Source organism: Anopheles coluzzii, chromosome 3 (assembly GCF_943734685.1).
Source record: "Anopheles coluzzii chromosome 3, AcolN3, whole genome shotgun sequence".
Lineage (NCBI taxonomy): Eukaryota > Metazoa > Arthropoda > Insecta > Diptera > Culicidae > Anopheles > Anopheles coluzzii.
Genome location: NC_064671.1, coordinates 10,699,960 through 10,718,536, shown reverse-complemented (window position 1 = coordinate 10,718,536; position 18,577 = coordinate 10,699,960). Strand labels below are relative to the sequence as shown.

At 49.0% G+C, this 18,577-nt stretch overlaps 1 protein-coding gene across 1 annotated transcript in view; it reads right to left on the bottom strand.

The window, feature by feature from the left end:
* Window positions 1-18,577, bottom strand: part of LOC120954605 (uncharacterized) — a 38,066-nt gene continuing 19,489 nt past the window's right edge. The window contains exon 3 of the mRNA XM_049608158.1: window positions 1-9,415. Within this exon, the coding sequence (XP_049464115.1) occupies window positions 2,956-9,348 (6,393 nt within the window). The 5' untranslated portion in view covers window positions 9,349-9,415 and the 3' untranslated portion in view covers window positions 1-2,955. The remainder of the gene's footprint in view (window positions 9,416-18,577) is intronic.

The following is an 18,577-nucleotide window of genomic DNA, read 5'->3' as shown; positions in this document are numbered from 1 at the left end:
TTTGTCCAGTTTTCAATCAACAATCAAAAACAATTAAATTTATTTTACTTCGTTTCCAACACAAACATAATTTACACCGACACACGCACGCACGCAAACATTTACGCAACTCCGGGCGCACCCACACATACGCACACACACACCGGTCAGCAGAGCAAAGTTATCTAAAACAACTCAAGCGGTTACACACAACAACATCCTTCTTTAGAATATAGATTTAATGTAATTGGGAAAAAAAGCTTCTCGACGGAGTTTGGGAACTTTTCGTTCCACAAATTAATGCATTGCAGTACAAAGTGGAATGTAGATTGTAAGTGTAGGTGTGTGTGGGTGTTTGATAGGAATGATGAAATCCATTGCCTTCGTTTGCGCCTTTTTGTCGATTTGTTGCCTTTTCTGCTTCCTTTTCTCTGTCTGTCTTTATGTAGAGCTTCATTTTTTTCCTTTTAAAATAATCCATTATACACACTAGCAATTACAGTAAGCTTCACACAATAGTTTAAACATTGTTTTCAAATTATTTTAATTCTTCATTTATCCCGTTCTCGTTCTCATTATCATCCTCCCGTTAAATCGTTCTATATCAAATGCTGGTTTGTAAAAGTTGCTTTTCACACGTTTTCTTTAAATGTGTGAGTGTGTGAATGTGTGTGTTTGACCCTTAAACTACACGTAACCACCACAAACACCCTCGGCTTACACGCGTGTGTGTTAATAATAATGCCTTATATCAATAACATTTCGTACGTTAATAAGATTTACTAAAGGTCCAAACCTCGCGCTTTGTGATTATCTGTGATTCATTTGGTATTTACTTTGTTTCTCCACTGTTCGCTGATTTTGTTTCATGTACATTATGCGTTTTGTATTTTTCCCCCTCTTTTGTTTTGTTGTGTTTAATATAAGTCCTTTGGCTGCCACGTTTGTATTCTGTCACCTGAAGGCACTGATTTGCTGTGATTTCTTACATTTTCTGCTACGCTTACATTATTTACTCTTTTTCTTCTTCCTCTTCTTCTTCTTCTATTTGGTTCCGTTTTGCTTGTGTGTGTTTTTTTGTCTGTTAACCAATACGTACTGTGCTTATGTACTTTATCTGCTTCCATACCAAGCCAATGTGCATCATTTGGTGGCTGTGCTTGTGTGCACTCGAAATCTTTTGCTGACGTTAGTTGCTTTACTCTTACGTTGATGTTGTTATTTATTTTCAAACAAATCCCCACTTAACACTGTTTTGTTTGCACACCTTACAAAACAAGCGCAAAACAAATAATAATAATAATAATAATGCCTTATGCCATAATGCCTTACTAAACACGGCTGCTTACTAGTCTACTAGTGCGGGGTTTATGTTTATCGGAAATCATTGTTTTGGGTAGGAATGTTAACATTACTCTTTGAGGAATAAAATAAACACATGCACACACACACACACGCAAGCATGTGCACACAAACAAACGCACGCTGACACTCTTGTTGCTAGTAGATTTGCCTGTTTTTCTGTACAACAACCGGACGAGCGGGGCATTTTTAGTTTACTCAAGCACACTATCTTTTCTATGCTAAATAAGGTGGTTGAAGATTGTAAAAGCGTTTTTCTCTTAAAACTGATCCACTGTAACACACGTGTTTCCACTTAATACACTAAGACATGCTTCTTTCCTCCTTTAGTATATTGAATGCGTACTATTGAATCCCTAAAATTCCAAACCATCAACACAGGAATGCAGCAACAACACTTGACTAGATGAGCGGTAGCAATTGGTTGTGTTTATCGTTCTGTTTTTGTTTGATTGCTGCTGAAGCAATTAACAATGTATATCAATGTTGCTTACTTTGCAACATGTTTTCAAATGATTGCTTAATTAAAACGGTTGAAGAATAAAATTAAAACCTTGGATTTTTATAACAGAAAAACAACGATTTATGCGACCAATTGACGAAATTGTTCCATTTTTGTTGCTTTTTTCGTACTTTTTTATAAGCTCGAAAGTACCCACTTTTGCTTAAAATCGATGCAGAAAAAAAATGCAACAGGTTCGTATAAAACCAATTTAAAAAAAATGTCGTAGCATTCCTCCAAGTGCCGATGTGTAAAACAGTTTAGTTTTCCGTTCGTAACAGCTTTGCTGAATGCTGAACTTTGCCGCTGAAGCTTTGCTATAAACGAGCACAGCGAGCTATAATGTTGGCCCCACCACAGATTATAGCAAACATTGCCCCAGCCATAACTGCCTAGCGACCGTAATTTTACAGGTGTGTGCATAAGTGTAAGCCTCCAGTGGACACAGACAAACATTCCCTGTGCTAATTAATAAAAAAAATAAAATAAAAACGTCCGCAAAGCATTCAGCGAAACTCCTGCATAACTCATCCCTTACCGCGCTATGGACCCTCGGTGGTCGCCTGCAATTAAGTACGTGCTGGTAGTGATGGTTTCTTTTGTTGCTTCTTCCACCCAGAAGGGAACAAAACTACACACCTAAGTTACTGTGCCAGTGGGTACGCGATACCGCGCCTTACCAAACCAAGAAGCGGGGGTAAAAAATAACACAAACAAATAAGGTGCATTGTTTGTGGCTTACATTTTATCAGCTACTCACGCGTGTGTAAAATCGTCCAAACATACTCATCGAAAGGAATGCATTTTGCTGTGAACACTACTACACGCACTAGCTACCGTTTGCCGTTAAAAAAAAGCGAAGCTGAAGCTGCGCGCAGTGCAATTTAAAACACACACCCGGCCACGTGGCCGTTGCTAAAACTGACTTATGCTAGTAGAAATTATTGAACAAGCTTTACTCCCTTAATTGATAAGATTATTTGTCCCTTATTAAGCGCTCAATAGAAATGTTGGTTGGTTCGCTAAATGTTCTCCTCATACAGGCTTCTTCGGCACACACTAAGCTTTACACCTGGGCCCCCCTGGCAAATCCGCACGAGCACGAACGAACCCTACGACGACCTTGGGCGCTGCTGGGCCTGCCGTCGATAGCTCTCCGCCAGCTTTTCCACGTAATCGTTTCGCTCGAGGCGCACGTACGGTACCGGTGCACCAGCCTGCCCGGCCAGCAACGGTGCGGGCTTTCCGCACACAGCCAGCCGAGGTGGGCTCGGTGGTGATGGTGGTCGCAACGGCGAGCAGCAGCAACTGCGTCGCCTAACCAGGGCCGCTTTTCGGCGCTCCAACCCGCGCGCACGTCGATCGAGCTCGGAGGAGGAACAGCTGGAGAATCGACTGTACGACGGTGTGGCACTGATGGACGTACGACGTTTGGAAATTGGTTTGCTAAAATCGACCCGGCTTACCTCGAGCACCGGCGAACGATCGAGCTCGATCGATGATTTGCGGTGATGCCCGTTGACAGCCGGTCGCGATTCGTCCGTCGTCTGGTCGAAGATCTTGTACGACGGTATGATTAGCTTGCGGGGAGCTTCGCGCCTGTTGTTCACGTTGACGATCACGTTCGGACGGGCCGCTCCACCGGTATACTGGTAGAGGGGGCTGCTCATTCCGGCACGTGGCATTAGCGAGGTGGGAGATGCTGCCATCGTTGTTGCCGCCGCCGGGCTCGAGGGTTTCCGGTACATTTGATCGATGTTGAGCAAACTTTCCTCGAACGAAAGCTTTTTCTTCTTTTTCGCAATCGGTGGTGAAACGATCACTGAGCGCGCTCGGTCTGTGGCGTAAGCGTTCTTTGGTGTTGTGCGCAACTCCGACGAACTGGTGGGACTTCTGCTGACACTGCTTTTGCCGCTGCCGCTGTATGGACTGCTGTTGCCGGTGTTTTGACTACCGGGGCTGCTTTTGCCATTGCTGTTACTGCTACAGCTACTGGCACTATCTTCACACCGGGCTGGACTTCCACTGTCCCCTTGCACTCCAGGCTGTACATCAACGGGTTGAGATTCTTGGTGCAGTACGAGCTGAGACTGTACTTCCTTCTGGCGCTCTTGGGATAATTCCGAACTCGTAAGATCAATGGTGTTGTTGTTCGCCTCATCTGATAGCGCCACCGGGTCACTCACTTGCTCTTCTGCTGCGTCTAACTCGGCTGCCGCTACCAGCTTCACCGTTACCTCTTCATCTTCCATTTCATTGCTGCTAGTGCTACTACTGCTGCTGCTGCTGCTGCTGCTGCTACTACTACTACTCGACGACGATGAGCTAGAGGATGACGATCTCGACGAGCTTGAGGAACTACTACCACTAGAGCTACTGGAACTGTTCGAACAGTTACTCTCTTCGTCTTGGTGCTGTACCGGAGGAAACGATATCTTCCCGGGCAATCTCCGCACGCTCACCAACTTGGTCCACTCAATGGAGTTACGCGGAATCACCTTCCCCGTACGTGTCTCAAGATATCGCTGATGAACGATATATTTGCGCACCAGTCGCTGGTGAAGCTTCCGTTGACTCACCCCTCTCGAGCTGTACTTCACCCGCAGTGTCTTCAGTACGCCCTCCTTCACGCTCTGCTCCTCCGCATTAACCGGTATAACTTCCTCGTACTGTACGCACTGCTCATCCTCCGCAAAGGCAAACACTTCCGACTCTTGCTTGGCCGGCACCTCCGCCTCATCCTCGGACGAGCTCGTGTGCATCATCTTCTCGATCTCCTGCTCCACCCGGCTAAAGATGTCACTCTCACTGTCCGCTGCCACTAGCAACGGTTCCTCGGGCTCGGGCGCTAGATCCGCCATAAAGATCTCGTGATCTTCACAGCCTTCGCCGAGATCTTGCCTCACCACGACGAGATCTTCCTCCTGCAGCTGAATGTTTTCCCGCAGCAGATCGGCAATAGAGCCACGGTCCTCTTCCACAATGAACACGCGCCCTGTGTTTGAGGCAGTGGTTCCTTCCGGAACCATTTCACAGCTCTCACCGTCATCAACTTCATCATCATCGATTATGCACACCTCGTTCGTGCTCACATCAATGAAGATGTTCGTCTCGCTAAGCACGGCTTTGCAGAGATCCTGCAGCCTTGGTGGTTCACTCTTCATCTCCTCAATGATGTAGAGATGCTTGCTGTCGCGGATCACCTGCTCACACAGCTCTTTCAGTGTTGTGGGCTGGCGGAACAACTCCAGCGACTCGATCCGCTCGTAGCACAGGTCTCTCAATGATGGAACATTGGAGAACACGAGCACTGTTTCCCTTTCAGGTTCCATTGACGGAGACGGTTCGGGAATCGGTTCCAGCTCAACACGATCCTCCTCGATTGGCTCTACCTCAACCGGTGGGCTCACCTCAACTGCAACCTCACGCTCACTTTTCTCCCGGTGCAGTGCTTGCCGCCGGGCCAGATCCTCTTTCGCCCAGCGTCGGAACGGTTTCGAATTGAGCGTGTCCACCAGCAGGTTGAGCAGACTTTTTGGGCTACGCTTCTCTGTTTGTACTTTGAATTTCGGTATATCACAATTGATAAACTCTTCGATGCTCGAGCGACGCGCCTTCTTCGGAAACCGGGGCAGATCGTAGTCGTAGAAGCGTCGCTTCCGATACTTTGGAAAGCAGCGAGGCACCTTAAACGAGGCCTCCTCATCGGTGGATGAATCTTTGAGCGAAGCGTCTGATTTTACCTCATCGATCCTTGCTTCTGAAGGTTTTTGGGCGTCATCTTGTCCCTCTGAATGGTTCAGCTGCTCGATCGTTTGAGGATCTTCTTTCAGCTCCTCCTTTAACTTCGGTTGGGAAAGATCTTCCGGCTTACACTCAGGAGATCGCTCAGCCTCTTCTTCCTTCAGCTCCTCGGTGCAGTCTAGCTTCATCTCGTCGTCCGGCAGATCTTCCATCTTCTGCTCCTGTTCCACTTTGGGAGCTTCAGGTTCCTGCTTCGTCTGCTGAATGACCGATTTCTGCTCGGGCAATGTATCCCGTTCCTCAGCCGATTCGTCATCATCCTCCTCAACGTCTTCCTGTTCCTTCTCTTTCTCCCTTTCCTTCTCCTTCTCCTCGTAAACCACCTCCGATTCCAGTTCCGTTTGGTAGTACTTCTCACGATTCGACTCGATCTCCTCGAGGAACTTCAGCGAATCAGCACTATCGTTGATCGGGACGACGTTCTTCGGCAGCTCGTTGATAACGCTCAGATGTTTGTACTTGTTCAGCTCGCTCTGCGGCACATCGTACGTCTCCAGTATGTACAGCTTCTCGCCATCCTTACCGGTTTCTTCCGGTTTCGCCGGCTTCTCAATGTCCACCAGAATGTCCGGCAGGTTACCGTTGCTTTGCACATTGGTCACGATCACACCCGTGTGCCCGGTAACGGGCGCTACCGGTGCTACTGTTGGTGGTGACGGCGATGATTGGAGTGTTGTTTCTGCCACTTCAGCTTCGACGGCATTATCCTTTTCTGTCTGTGCCTGTGGCTCATCTGTCAGCGCCTGCTGCGTCGTCACAGGAACATCTTCTGGAGCTGTCACCTGGACACTTGTATCGAATGTTTGTTGTTGTGGTTGTTGTTGAAGTTGCCCACCGTACTTACACGACTCATAGTTCTGATGTGCAATCAAGTTGTTGTTAGTCTCTTTGGGAGCTTTCGCTGCAGCAGCAACACCACCACCATCCTCCTCCTCCATCTCACTCCAGCTTGTGAGGTAGTCGCGCAAGCTCTTATCTTTCAGGCTTTCGTCCAGCGCAAAGCTGCGCGGTCCCAGTCCGAGATCTTCCATCGTCGCATAACCACCGTACGCACCCACCGCTTCCGGGTGTGGCTGGTGATGTTGGGGCTGGTGTTGGTGACGAAGATGATCAGGAGTAGAGATCGGCTGGCCCGTACCATACCCAGCAGGTGCGGTGACACTATTCCCAGCAGCTCCAACCATAGGCTTGGAGTGCATGTACCGGTTCTTGAGATACATCTGCTGGCAGTCGTAGTTGAGCGCATGGTTCGTTTCGTACATTGAACCCGCTCCGGGTGGCATCGGTGCGGGCCCGCTGCCACTCTTGAGGATCTTCACACTGTTGATCTGCTCCTCCAGGTCGATCAGTGGATGGTTGATGTCAATTACCGGGCTCGGTGTGTCGAAGTAGCAGCTGGACGACGACTTGCGACTCGTCTGGCTCATGGTGGTTGGGACACCTGTTGCACCACCATTAACGCCAGCATGCTTCTGCGACGGTACGACAGGTTGCGCTCCATACTTCATGCCGTAGTGGCTCGAGTGAGTCAACCCGGTCGGTGGAGCACCTCCATAGTGCTGCGGTACACTGCCCGACGTCACGTTTGGTGTGTAGAAATCGTTGAGATTTTTGCTGAATGTCAGCTTCGGATTCGGATAACCCATTTGGGTCTGCACTTGATGGTGATAGCTTCCAGCACTCCCTGGAGCTACACCGTACGACCCACTGCCCGTCTGCAGATGGTGTGGATCGGTGGTGTATGGATGGGGCAGTGGAACTCGCCCACTCATCGCACGCTGATGGTAGGGGTCCTCGTAGGACGCGGGGACGGTCCCATTCGCACTCGTCGTGTAGCCGTACCCGCTGACCGCACTCTTGTGGTGCGGATGTGGCACATGATGATGGGGATGGGCATGGGGATGGGTCGGGTGGGATGGGTGTGGATGGTAGCTAGCAGCTGACTGGCTCGCATAAGCCATCCGGTTCGGTGGGATGTATGGATTGGTCGACGCGTGATGGTGCGAATGCGAACTGGACTGAAGTTGCTTGGTGAAGCTGTTGCCGTAGTACTCCATCGTTGGGTTCATCATGCTCTTCGTTGGACCCATCTGGGTGTAATAGGTACCGTGGGTGGAGCTACCCGTGCCCGGAGCAGTTCCAGCATTACCAACAGCTCCACCGGCAGGCATGTAGCCACTCCCGGTACCGTACCCACTGACGTATCGTTGAGATCGTTCGTTGTACATGAGATCTACGCGGGAGCTACTCGGCAGATGCATCCCGGGCGAGGGGACCGCACTCGTGTACTTGTTCCGCACGATGTGAGGATAAGCATCGTAGCCTGGATGTGTTCCAGGAGCTCCTGCCGCACTCTGGGACTGCTGAATCGGTGTCGCTTGCACTCCATCGGGATGGTAGAGACCGTAGCCAGCGGCTGTCGCTCCACCGGAGTGCGTTGGACCGTAGTGACCCCCAGAGGCTGCCACCGACTGCTGCTGCTGCTGCTGGTGCTGCTGCTGCTGTACGTAATCGGTCGCGCTATACCCGCGATACCCGCCAGCCATGCGCGACCCAACCGATGACGCACTTGCCCCGGTGTGATGGTACTTGTTTGGGTTCTTCGCCTCAAAGTTCCCGATCACGGTCGCCTCGTGATGGTGCGTCGCCGCGTACTCCGCCCAACTGTTCGCTGTTCCGCTCGCGCCACCCGTCCCCACAGCACCATACTTCCCCGCCAGCTCCTTGTAGCCACCGTGCGCACTCTTCGGCTGCGCGTACTGTGGCTGGGCACCGTGCGGGTACGGGTACGGTGGGGCCATAATGTTGTGATTGTTGTTGCTAATGTTAATGATGGTCGGATTGCTGGTGACGCCCTGCGCCTGTCCACCGGCCGTCCCGGCAAGCGAGGAACCGGCGCCGTACTGTGTTGCCGCTCCCGCTGTTACACCGCCGAGAAAGTCGGTCCCACCACCACCATTCGTGATGGCGGCGATGGCGGGCGGTGCGCCCTGACCGGCGCTAATGTTGTTCACAATGTTGGTGTTGATGTTGTTGATGTTGTACGTGATGCTGTCGCCGGTGTTCGTTTCGAACTTGCGCGACGTGTTGGTGACGTTCGAGCTGGTGTAGCTGGTGTTGGTGGACGCCCCACCGCCGGTGCCGGCTGTTGATGGGCTGTTGCTGACGCAGAGGGCGCTTGCCGTGTTGGTGCTACCGGTGTTGTACAGCCCGGTGGTCGTGGTGGTGTCGGTGTAGAGACCGCCGGCTCCACCTAGCGTTTGATGCAGCGTTTCCAGATGATGCTGCCGCTGCTGGGTTGTCGCTGCTGTCGCTGAGCTTTGCAATTCGGGCTGCTGCTGGGACTGCTGCATAACATGACTTTGCTGTATGATGCCGCCGGTTGCCGGTTGACCGTAGCCTCCAACAACGACGGACTGGGCCGGTGTCTGCTGCCCTGCCGAGGCCGTGGAGTTCTGCAAATGAACGTTTAGGGACTGCTGATGTTGCGGTTGTTGGGAATGGTGATGTTGCTGCTGCTGCTGCTGCTGGTACTGATGGTACTGCCGACTAGACCCTAAGGGTGGAACCGGTGGCGGCGGGGGCTGCGGTGGGATCTGGGGTGGGTTGTGAAGGTGGTACTTCACGTTCGTGGACGGCAGCCCGCCGGCGCCCGGGAAACTGTTCGAAATGTCCGCAAACAGTCCACCATGATGTTCCATTGTCGGGTGTACGGTGGGGGGTTGTGACGGCCACCCTTGCCTAGCGATACATCTGATACGGCTTGTGCTGTGGAGGAGAGCAGGAAGAAAGAGGAAAACAAAACAACGAATTAGAAGCAGAAGAATACAATTCTCAGTGCGCTCTTTCGTTGCGAAATTAAAGCATCTGAGTGACTTCCAATTCTAAAGACTCTTCTTCGCCTTTCTTCAGGAATTCTTGCGCAATAAATGTTAAAGAGGTGACAGCGAAAAACACACCAGCAATCCTTTCACTTTTTCCCCTCCATCATCCATCGGCACCACGATTTCGCTTTCGCTTTTCCACACCAATCGATAAGCCATTTCGAAGCCGGCCGCATTCGCTCGCTAATGCTCCGACGCCCATTTACTATCTGTCGTGGCTTTCAAAGGGCTTACTGCCTGCCCCTGTTCATCCTCCCCGTTTTCTAGCTCACAAATGCAACATGAAAATGGAGGTAAAATAATGGAGCCACCATCATTTGGAGAGAGAGGAAAAAAAAAAGCTTCGGAGCCCACAACACAAACTTCTCCCCGCCTGGAAGGCATGTCAGTCGCGTCCAGATAATAGCAACCCGGGGGAAAAAGCACCAAAGGAGGGGGAGGCATCCAGTGGGTATGCCAGCATGCCGGTGGTAGCCTTCGGACTAGCTGCACCGTAAATTATTCATCATAATTGATTTGACATATATTTGAATAATTACACACCGACTCCGGGAAGGGAAGCCGGGCCGGTGTATGTGTGGCCCTGACAGAACACTTTCCTCGGTGGTACGTACGTACTTCCCGTTTCGCTCGGTTAGAAAGCGAGCAGAATTCATTAGAACGGTGGAAATGGGACTCACAGCGGCGTGCCGGTAGCGCAATTTTATGCCACACACTATTGATGGCTAATCTAATCGGCTAAAGCGATCGTAATGGAGTTTTCCGTTTGCTTTGTTTTGTGGCGAGTGTGACTGTGAACGTTTCGGGCGTATTAGTATTTCCGCTCGGGAAATAATGTTTTATGTTGTGCTTTTTTCTTTCGCTCTCTTTGACGCGTGACTGTTAAGTCTAATGACGATTGGTACAAGCTGAGATTGGAAAAGCTGTCGTATGTTGTTGGGTGGAATTTTCTACATTTTAAGCATAAAATATTCACCAGAAAATAATTCTTCAGTTCTCCATCGCGTACGTGAATTTCATTTGCCGTAATAGATCTGATAGCAAGCCGTCCAATGCCGACCACTGACCTAGTGTAACGTCCGCCTGCTCCAGTGCAACAGCGCTCTGTGAGCTGACGAATGGCCCCACACCTACGGCCAGCAGTCCCAGCAGGGAATCCGACCAGATGGCTGCCAGTGCCAATCGCGTGCATGTGCGTGCTGGAAATGGCTTTAAATATATGATCTCTGTCGTACCGAGCGCGAAACACTCGCACCACTGTTTCACCCGCTATCCGTACAAGATCGATCGCGGAAATGGCATATTAACATACATTTTTCGTAGCCTTCGGTAGCGCTGATAGGACCACGTTAAAGACCCGCCGCCACGTACTGTACTGTCGACCGATGGCGCCAACCGTAAAACGTCGAACGCCGACAGATTGCCGATCGGAAAACAGGACTTACAGGACAGAGAGGGAAAAGGAGAAGCATAACAACACACACACACATACACACACACAAAACAGGTGAGCAATGGTTGCCTATCGCGCTTTAGCGTTTGCGCGTGCAGCGGAAGTGCTAATTTCCGATTTCGATGAAAAAGGCTCAAACATGACCCGGCGTCTTCCACCCGCGCCCTAACGTTCCTAAACGGGCGAAACGTTGAACGGGGGGGCGAAACTGAGGGGTTTCGGAGGTTGGGTTGCGTCCCGAACGGTTGGAAATAGGTCGACACAACGAAGTTATGGCAGGTGGACGAGCGCGATAGACACGAACCGTGGAGCGAGCAGGAGGTACAAAGCGAAATGTCATGCAAAAGTGATGACTTTCGTGCCGGTAGAATACTTCCACAAGGGCGGTACGGGTTCTGGCGGCCCTTTTTGTGGGGTTGTTGTTGTCGGTGTTTGCGGGCGTACTGTACAGTCGTTGGTGACTGCAGGCGTGGAGCCAAACGCGGGAAACCTTTCAAGCATGTGCATGTGATGAACGTTACAAAAAAATAGATACAAAAACAACAACGAAAACACACTCACACACAACCGAATACCGCACGCGCTACGATGGCCAAAGGGTGTAGGGTGCGAGCAGTGGGGGGAAAAAGGGCACATTGTCGGCATTCCGTGGCGGCGAGCGTGACAGTCAGTGAAATACTTTCCGCGCACATGGGGGGGGGGGGGGGAGGTTAGGAAATTTTTCATACTTGTTTTTCCTTTCGAACGAGCACTGGATTTGGCAAAAAAGAATGTAAAAACAGAGAGAGAGAAAACAATTCTACAGTTGCAGCCCTGTCGAACGAACGATAGTAAAACGGCATAAGAAGCTTAGGCATTGGGTGGCGCAAACATGGCGAAAGATAGCAAAACCCCAGGTGGCATCGCTTCTGCAACAACGGAAACAGAACGCTAAAAACGAACGAGTTCATTGAAATTGCATACTTTTAGGCGTATCTTGCGCTAGACAGCTTCAAAACCAAAAGCCTCAAAATGCGTTTGCGATAGGTCGTGTAAGCTTTGCTACATTAAATTTGAAGTTGAAAAGCAGTGTATTGAATTTAATGTGATATTTATTTGTGCAAAACTCATCATCATAAAAAGTGCGTCACAAACAAACAAGCCAAATAATGTAATTTTGTGACTCAGATTGCATACTTGTAGGCGCAATATCCTTTCAAAGCCAGGAGAAAGTCTTTAGGCAACCTTTCTCAGACTAAAACCACCATTGACTGCCAGACTAACTAACAGTGCGTTGCCTAGCACCCCGGCTTTGTTCGATTGCAGGGCAATGACAGTAAATTTTGGGCCGCGGAAAAATGACGCACAAACGCAAAGCGAAACCCCGCCAACAACACGCACCGAAACGATGCATTAGTGCTGGCTTTAGTGAGCCGTATTTGGACGACTTTCGCATTTTGCGGTGGCACACGCACGTTCCGATATGGTGACCCATATTTCGCTGTGGACGAAACCCATATTTACTGCTTCCAATGTTGCCGACAAAGCTTTAAAGACCGTTTCATATTTTCTACCCAAAGCAATTTGATGTCGATGTTGCTTTGCAGAGGTAGAAGACGTAGAAGGATTTAGCAGGCCTTTGCGGGACATCAAAACATGTTCCCTATTTGTTTCTAAAAAGCTTTAGTACCAGAACGAATATTCCTACCTCAAAAAAAAAAACATGCCCCAATCGGAACTAAAGGTGAAAGAAAAATCGCTTTTGAAAAAAACGAAAAGGGAAAATTCGATCAATCGCTATCGGGAAATGTGGGGCGGATATGGTACGAAAGGCATTGAACGAGAGGGGAGGGGCATTGGGGCACCCTCCGCCCTCGGTAATGGCTGCAGGAAATCAATAATTTCTTTGAATTTAATAAATTGTACTGACAGCTGGGAACGGCCGTTCGAACTACCGGTACGTACCGCCAAGGATCGGCTCCACACGAACGCCGCTGAACTTTGCCACCAATGCTGTCTAATGGGAGAACCGTCAAGCTTGCTGCCATCACCATCACCCCAACGTTCCCTCCATTGCGCCATATTTCAACCCTTCTGCTAGGACAATAACATCGTACCTGGGCGGGTTCGACGAGTTCGCTCTCTTACTCGCGCACACCAAGGCATAGAAAAACGATGGATGGATTATTCAGCAAGGGTTTCCCCCTAACTTCCCCCCTCCCTCCCCCTACCTCTTTATGGACTTATTTTGTACGTTTCCTCCCAGTGCTCCTGTGCCTCCCACAATATCGGAACGCTTCGATGACGCGCCATACTTTGTGTGGTGCAGTTAAAGGATACGGCGCTCCATACGGGAGATGAAGAAATTGTTGTTTTGTCATCGTACACTACTCTAGCGGGAAAGGTTTGGGGAAGGTTTCAGTGCATTGCATTAGGATATGTTTTTCCATTTCCACCGTCACAGGTAAAACAGTCGGGAAGAAGTAAAAACAAGTCACAAAGATCAGTACGATGCACCAGTACACATCAGCTTGTGCAGGGCAAACGAACGGAGAGAGGTTTTTATTGGTGCATCAACACACACGGTACACGCAGGTGTACGTTGTTTGCTTGCCAATCAAGCTCCACCATAGGGCAAGATGTGGATTGCTTTTGTTCAATTGACTGCAAACGACTGTACAAACAAGTGATCTACGTTGTGTCACTGCCGTAATGTACAGCTCGAATAAAAATGATTGGAAATTACCTTCGACTAAGATGTCTTCTATCAATGTGTAATCATAATTTTAGACAAATAAAATCTTCTGTTTTTTTTTGTACCAGTATCGGTTGTAAATACTGTCCAACTAGATAAATCAAATATGTTTACATGACCCACATTACGGTAACATACACACGCAAAGCCCCCAAAAGAACGTTTCGTCTCCTTCGACACGCATCTTCTGGGCGCACATTCAGAGCATGGTAATGACACGCGTAAACAACACAGTAGGCTGATCTAGTTCGAAGTTACGTGTGCGTATGTACCGAAGACACGATGCTGTCACGAGCTTAAATTTGCCGCATTAAATCAGCTCTGGAGTGGAGCAAGTACTCGGCAAGTCATCCCAGGTACGTGACAAACATGAGCGCGTCTTCCGAGACAGTTAAGTGCTAAGACACGCTATTGGAGCAAGAATTGGAGCATTCTGTTGTGATTGCCAACGATACCAACACAGGAGGACGACAGAGACACCCGGGACGTATCGGAACGGAACCAGCATTGCACTTCACTTAGCGGCGATTTGTTAATTAACCTAGAATTAATTCCGTTACTCCGTGCATAGCCTCAGGGTGAGCTTGATGTGCAACGGATTGAAATCATGCAATCGAATGACGTACGTTAATCACTTTGGGAAGGAGAGCCTCCGTTGGGACATCATTTGCCCCGAAGCGCTTCGCCCTTCATCTCATCTATTCCGGTTTAATTGAGATAATTGTGTAACATAATTTGCATGCTCCCAAACACAAAGTAACTGCTGCACTCCCATCTGTACACGCAACACGAACAATCAAGCGGTCAGGGGGAAGCATGAGTCAAAATCAAAGCGAACCCCGGGCACGTGTGCTCCTTGTGTGTGTGTCACCAACGCTATCGTCATTAAATTAATACATTCGCTTGAGCAATCAACCAGGCGCAAAAGATACGCCAAAGAGAAGCGGACAACGCCAAGACAGGTTGCTTTGGTTTTGTTGTGGCCAGAGAGCTTTGCTGTGTTACTGTGTTCTCGTGAGGTGAAGAAACCATCCCAGTGGCATGTGGTTCAAACTTTAGTCCCCATTAGTCTGCACCCCTTTTTTCCACTGTCACCGAAAAGGATGGGATGGGATGAAATGGGAAACCTTTTGTAACAAGAGCAAGGTTGGTGTAGAGTGTAATGAGGAGAAGTAAAAAGTTTGCACTTTACTTCGTAGAGGCAAACTTTTACCGCTGCGTAATCGAGACGATTGCGAGTTGATTGTTGTTAGACGTCTAACGAACGATTTTGAGCGTAAAAGAAATCACAAGCAATGACATCGTCAATGGCACGCGTTTGGTTAGTGTTGGGACACAGTTTTGGGTGGAACTGACTTTTGTGAGTTGCTGGTTGGTTGGGAGTGAGTGAGTACTTGCGTTACTCTCCATTAATATTGCAGGAAATTGATTATGGGCAAAGTTCAACTGACAGTATTCAGAGATGGTACAGTAGGACACATTTTCGATAGGGTACAATGGGGGTACAAAGCAATTTTAGATAAAATAACTACCATGTTTGTAGTCGTTTTATAGGAGCTTCTGATGACTTAATATTTTGACCTCAATAAATATCAAAAACACGAAAAATTAAACATTCAATCTTTCGTCCACTTTTTTAGCAAGACTCTCAATGCTGGACTAAACAACTAAACTACTGGATGAAATTCACTCTCTAAACATTTGAAGCTATTTACACCTGTCCGGGTGACCCTTTTAGCCCCTTCTTCCTTTACTCATTTGGGACAGTGAAGGTGCCAAAGGGGAGCGCAAGCGAAATTCCATTTAATTACACCTTCAACCGTACGGAGAATCCACCAAGCCTGTAGCACAAAACACAACACAACACAACACACACACACGTGGCACAAGGTCACAGCTTATGGGGCAGCAGCCCGCCAGGGAAAATACGTGTGCAGGTCACTCCATCAGGGAAATTGTTGTCCGGTACCGGTATCCGGTTGTAAATAAATGTCAATCGTGCACTGGGCGGAGGGAGAGAACAGTTCCCCCTTTGCCAGGGAGGGAGGCGCCAGCCAACCACCTTTTCACCACCTACCATGACAGGGTTGGTCAACTCGCCACCAACCCCACTCCACCATGAGGGGAAGCCCTATTTTTTAAGTGCATTTTTGATGTGACACCTTTCCCGGCGCGAAAGATCGGATCAGTGAAGGTGGCATGCATTCTTCAACATTCAATGTATCTGTCCGGTTTGGCGAGCGATTAAGAGTGATGGGGGAAAATAGAAGGCACTTTTCTCCCGCTCACTCTTTGTGTTCCCCCATTTTATCACCACAATTTCCCACATAGTAATCCTTTCAAGGCAATAACGACTGTGACAGTGACAAACCTACTGGCGGCGTACGTGTTGGTACCTAACACGCCCCACACCCAGTGAAACAAGTTCATTGTGCTCGCGAATTGTGTGTGCTGGGAGAATAATTTGTCCCCAACACCAGTCTTTTGGTGATACTGTTGCTGCATACACCCGCTAATTGATTAAGTCGTTTAATTAATGAAAACCGATTGCTTTAAGTGACGCCGCCGGTGCGAACGCTCTCGGTACGATGACATACGACCGTCTCGTCCTGGTACAGTTGAAGGGGGTGAAAGACAGAGAGAGAGAGAGAGAGAGACAGAGAGAGAGAGAGAGAGAGAGAGAGAGAGGCGATCATGGAAAGAAAAATACCAATATTTCCATCAAAAACCAGGACGCAACCGTCCTTCCCCGTGCAGCGCTATCAGTTCGTGGTACACCGTTGCGTAAGGGAAGGAAAAGTTCACGTCGTATACCTGTGTGCAGGTGAACACAAAACCACATTTCCGTGGACAAATTTCCCAACCCGCCACGAGAAAGAAGGGAAAGGCAAAAGTGCTATTAATTTTCATTAGGGACGATAAAGCATTGCTGTTGCTCCTACTCCACCCTGTTGGAATCGACTCATGCCTCCCACAAGTGGAACGATAAACATTTTTTTTTTCGGAACAGACAAGGACCAGGATGAAGTGTTGCGGAGGGCCATAATGTAATCGGTATCTGTTTCGGCTGCTCCATCCCGGGCAGGTATCCCGTGTATTGGTTTCGTTGTTTTGCCTGCCCAACTGATAGCAAACGAAAGGAATAGTACCCACTCCCTGGAGAGTTCTTCTCCCTCCACCGGACGAACCAAAGAATCGGGAACCGTATAGATTGAAATTTATTTCTTCAACTTTATGTCTTGCTTGCTCTACGTTTCGAAATTCGAACACAAACGTTACAGCACGCAGTGGAAAATCGAACACATGTTCCCATATGGCGTTCAGGATCAAACAGAGCGATAATAGAGGGTGAGATCCATCGAAATTTCCCCAGCGACAAGAAGAAAGGTACTCTCGGGAGGTTTTGCGTTACAATCATTAAAGGCTGTGGCGCTTTCCGTCGTCCCGCAGGTGATATGTGTGTTTGTGCGAACCAACTCGTATGTGTGGCGGTAGGGTTTAAGGCAATATACAACCCGAATTCCCCCTCCAACTTCGTACAAGCCCCATCGAAAACAATAAATCCAATTGAATAATTTTCAAATTAATAATTCAATTGCCATCATCATCATCATCGTCACCGTCATCATCGTGAACATCATCAGTATGGGCCGATCGGGCCGTTATCGTGTAAATGGTGTCCGCACCAGCGTTGCCGGCGAACAGGGGGGGGGAAGGTTCTATTTTCCTTGCTTTCCCGTTCCCTTGCCCATCCCACATGGGAATGAAATTGCCTTCACATTTGATTAGTTTTATTGCGCAGAGGAAGAGCACTCTCGGCACGGTGGACACTCAGGCTCACACACACACACACACACACACACTTACAGGCGTCTTCAGATGGTTTAGATTAGTCCCTGCACGGTGTTGCATACGCTGTACTGAGTGAAACCACGCTGTTCGTGTGCGTTCCCTCCAGTGGCGACTTTTAAATTACCGACCAAACTAGAATGAGGTCAACGGTTACTATGCACCTAACCCGACTAACTACCTCCCCGGTCTAGCCCGTCTAGTTCACCTTAATCCTTCGTCCCGCTTGATACTGGAAAACCGCTACTGCTTAGTTCACTCAGTTGGGAAGAGTCAATATTACGGCCGGTTTCGAGAGACACAACACGACTTTGAAGTAAGCGATAAACCCTCCTCCCCTGTCTGTATGCACTCTGCACAGTCAATCGGCTAACCAATTGATAATCCGGCCCCCGATCGACCAATCGATGACCTTATTCCCTTCTGTCCCGGACAACCCCCGTTTACCACCCTTGGCTTCTAGAGCGGTAACTCTTTTGCGTGCGCGTTCTCAACCGAACGCCTTATAAATGCACGTGCGGTTCAAGGGTCACGCAGACAGAACGGAATGGAACGGAACCGAAAGTACGCAAGGAGAGGTAGAGCTCACTTTCTTGAGCTCTCTCTCTCTCTCTCTTTCTCTCTCTCTTCTCCCTCGCTGATTATTATGTAAAGCAGAGCGTGTTTGTGTTGGTAGACAACGACCCAACGTCCCGGAGACGTAGACCCATACACGACAAACCGTGACAATTGACGTCGTTGATGGGTACGAGAATTGCGCTTAGAATGTGCGGCCAGAATCGTGTGTGTGTGCTCCAATTTGCGGGGAGTGTGTGGTCTAGACAACGGCTCTAGAGGTGGACGCGCTCTTCCCAATGGTTTGGATGATTTGTGTGTGGATCTTTGCGGTATGTTCATGATGGCATTAACACACACTTCACCAGCCGTGAACGTCCATCGGTCCGACGGCCCGGTTGTTTGGTGGTTTGTCAACGAGTTTCGATTTTCGAGCTAAAGTGACAAACACAACA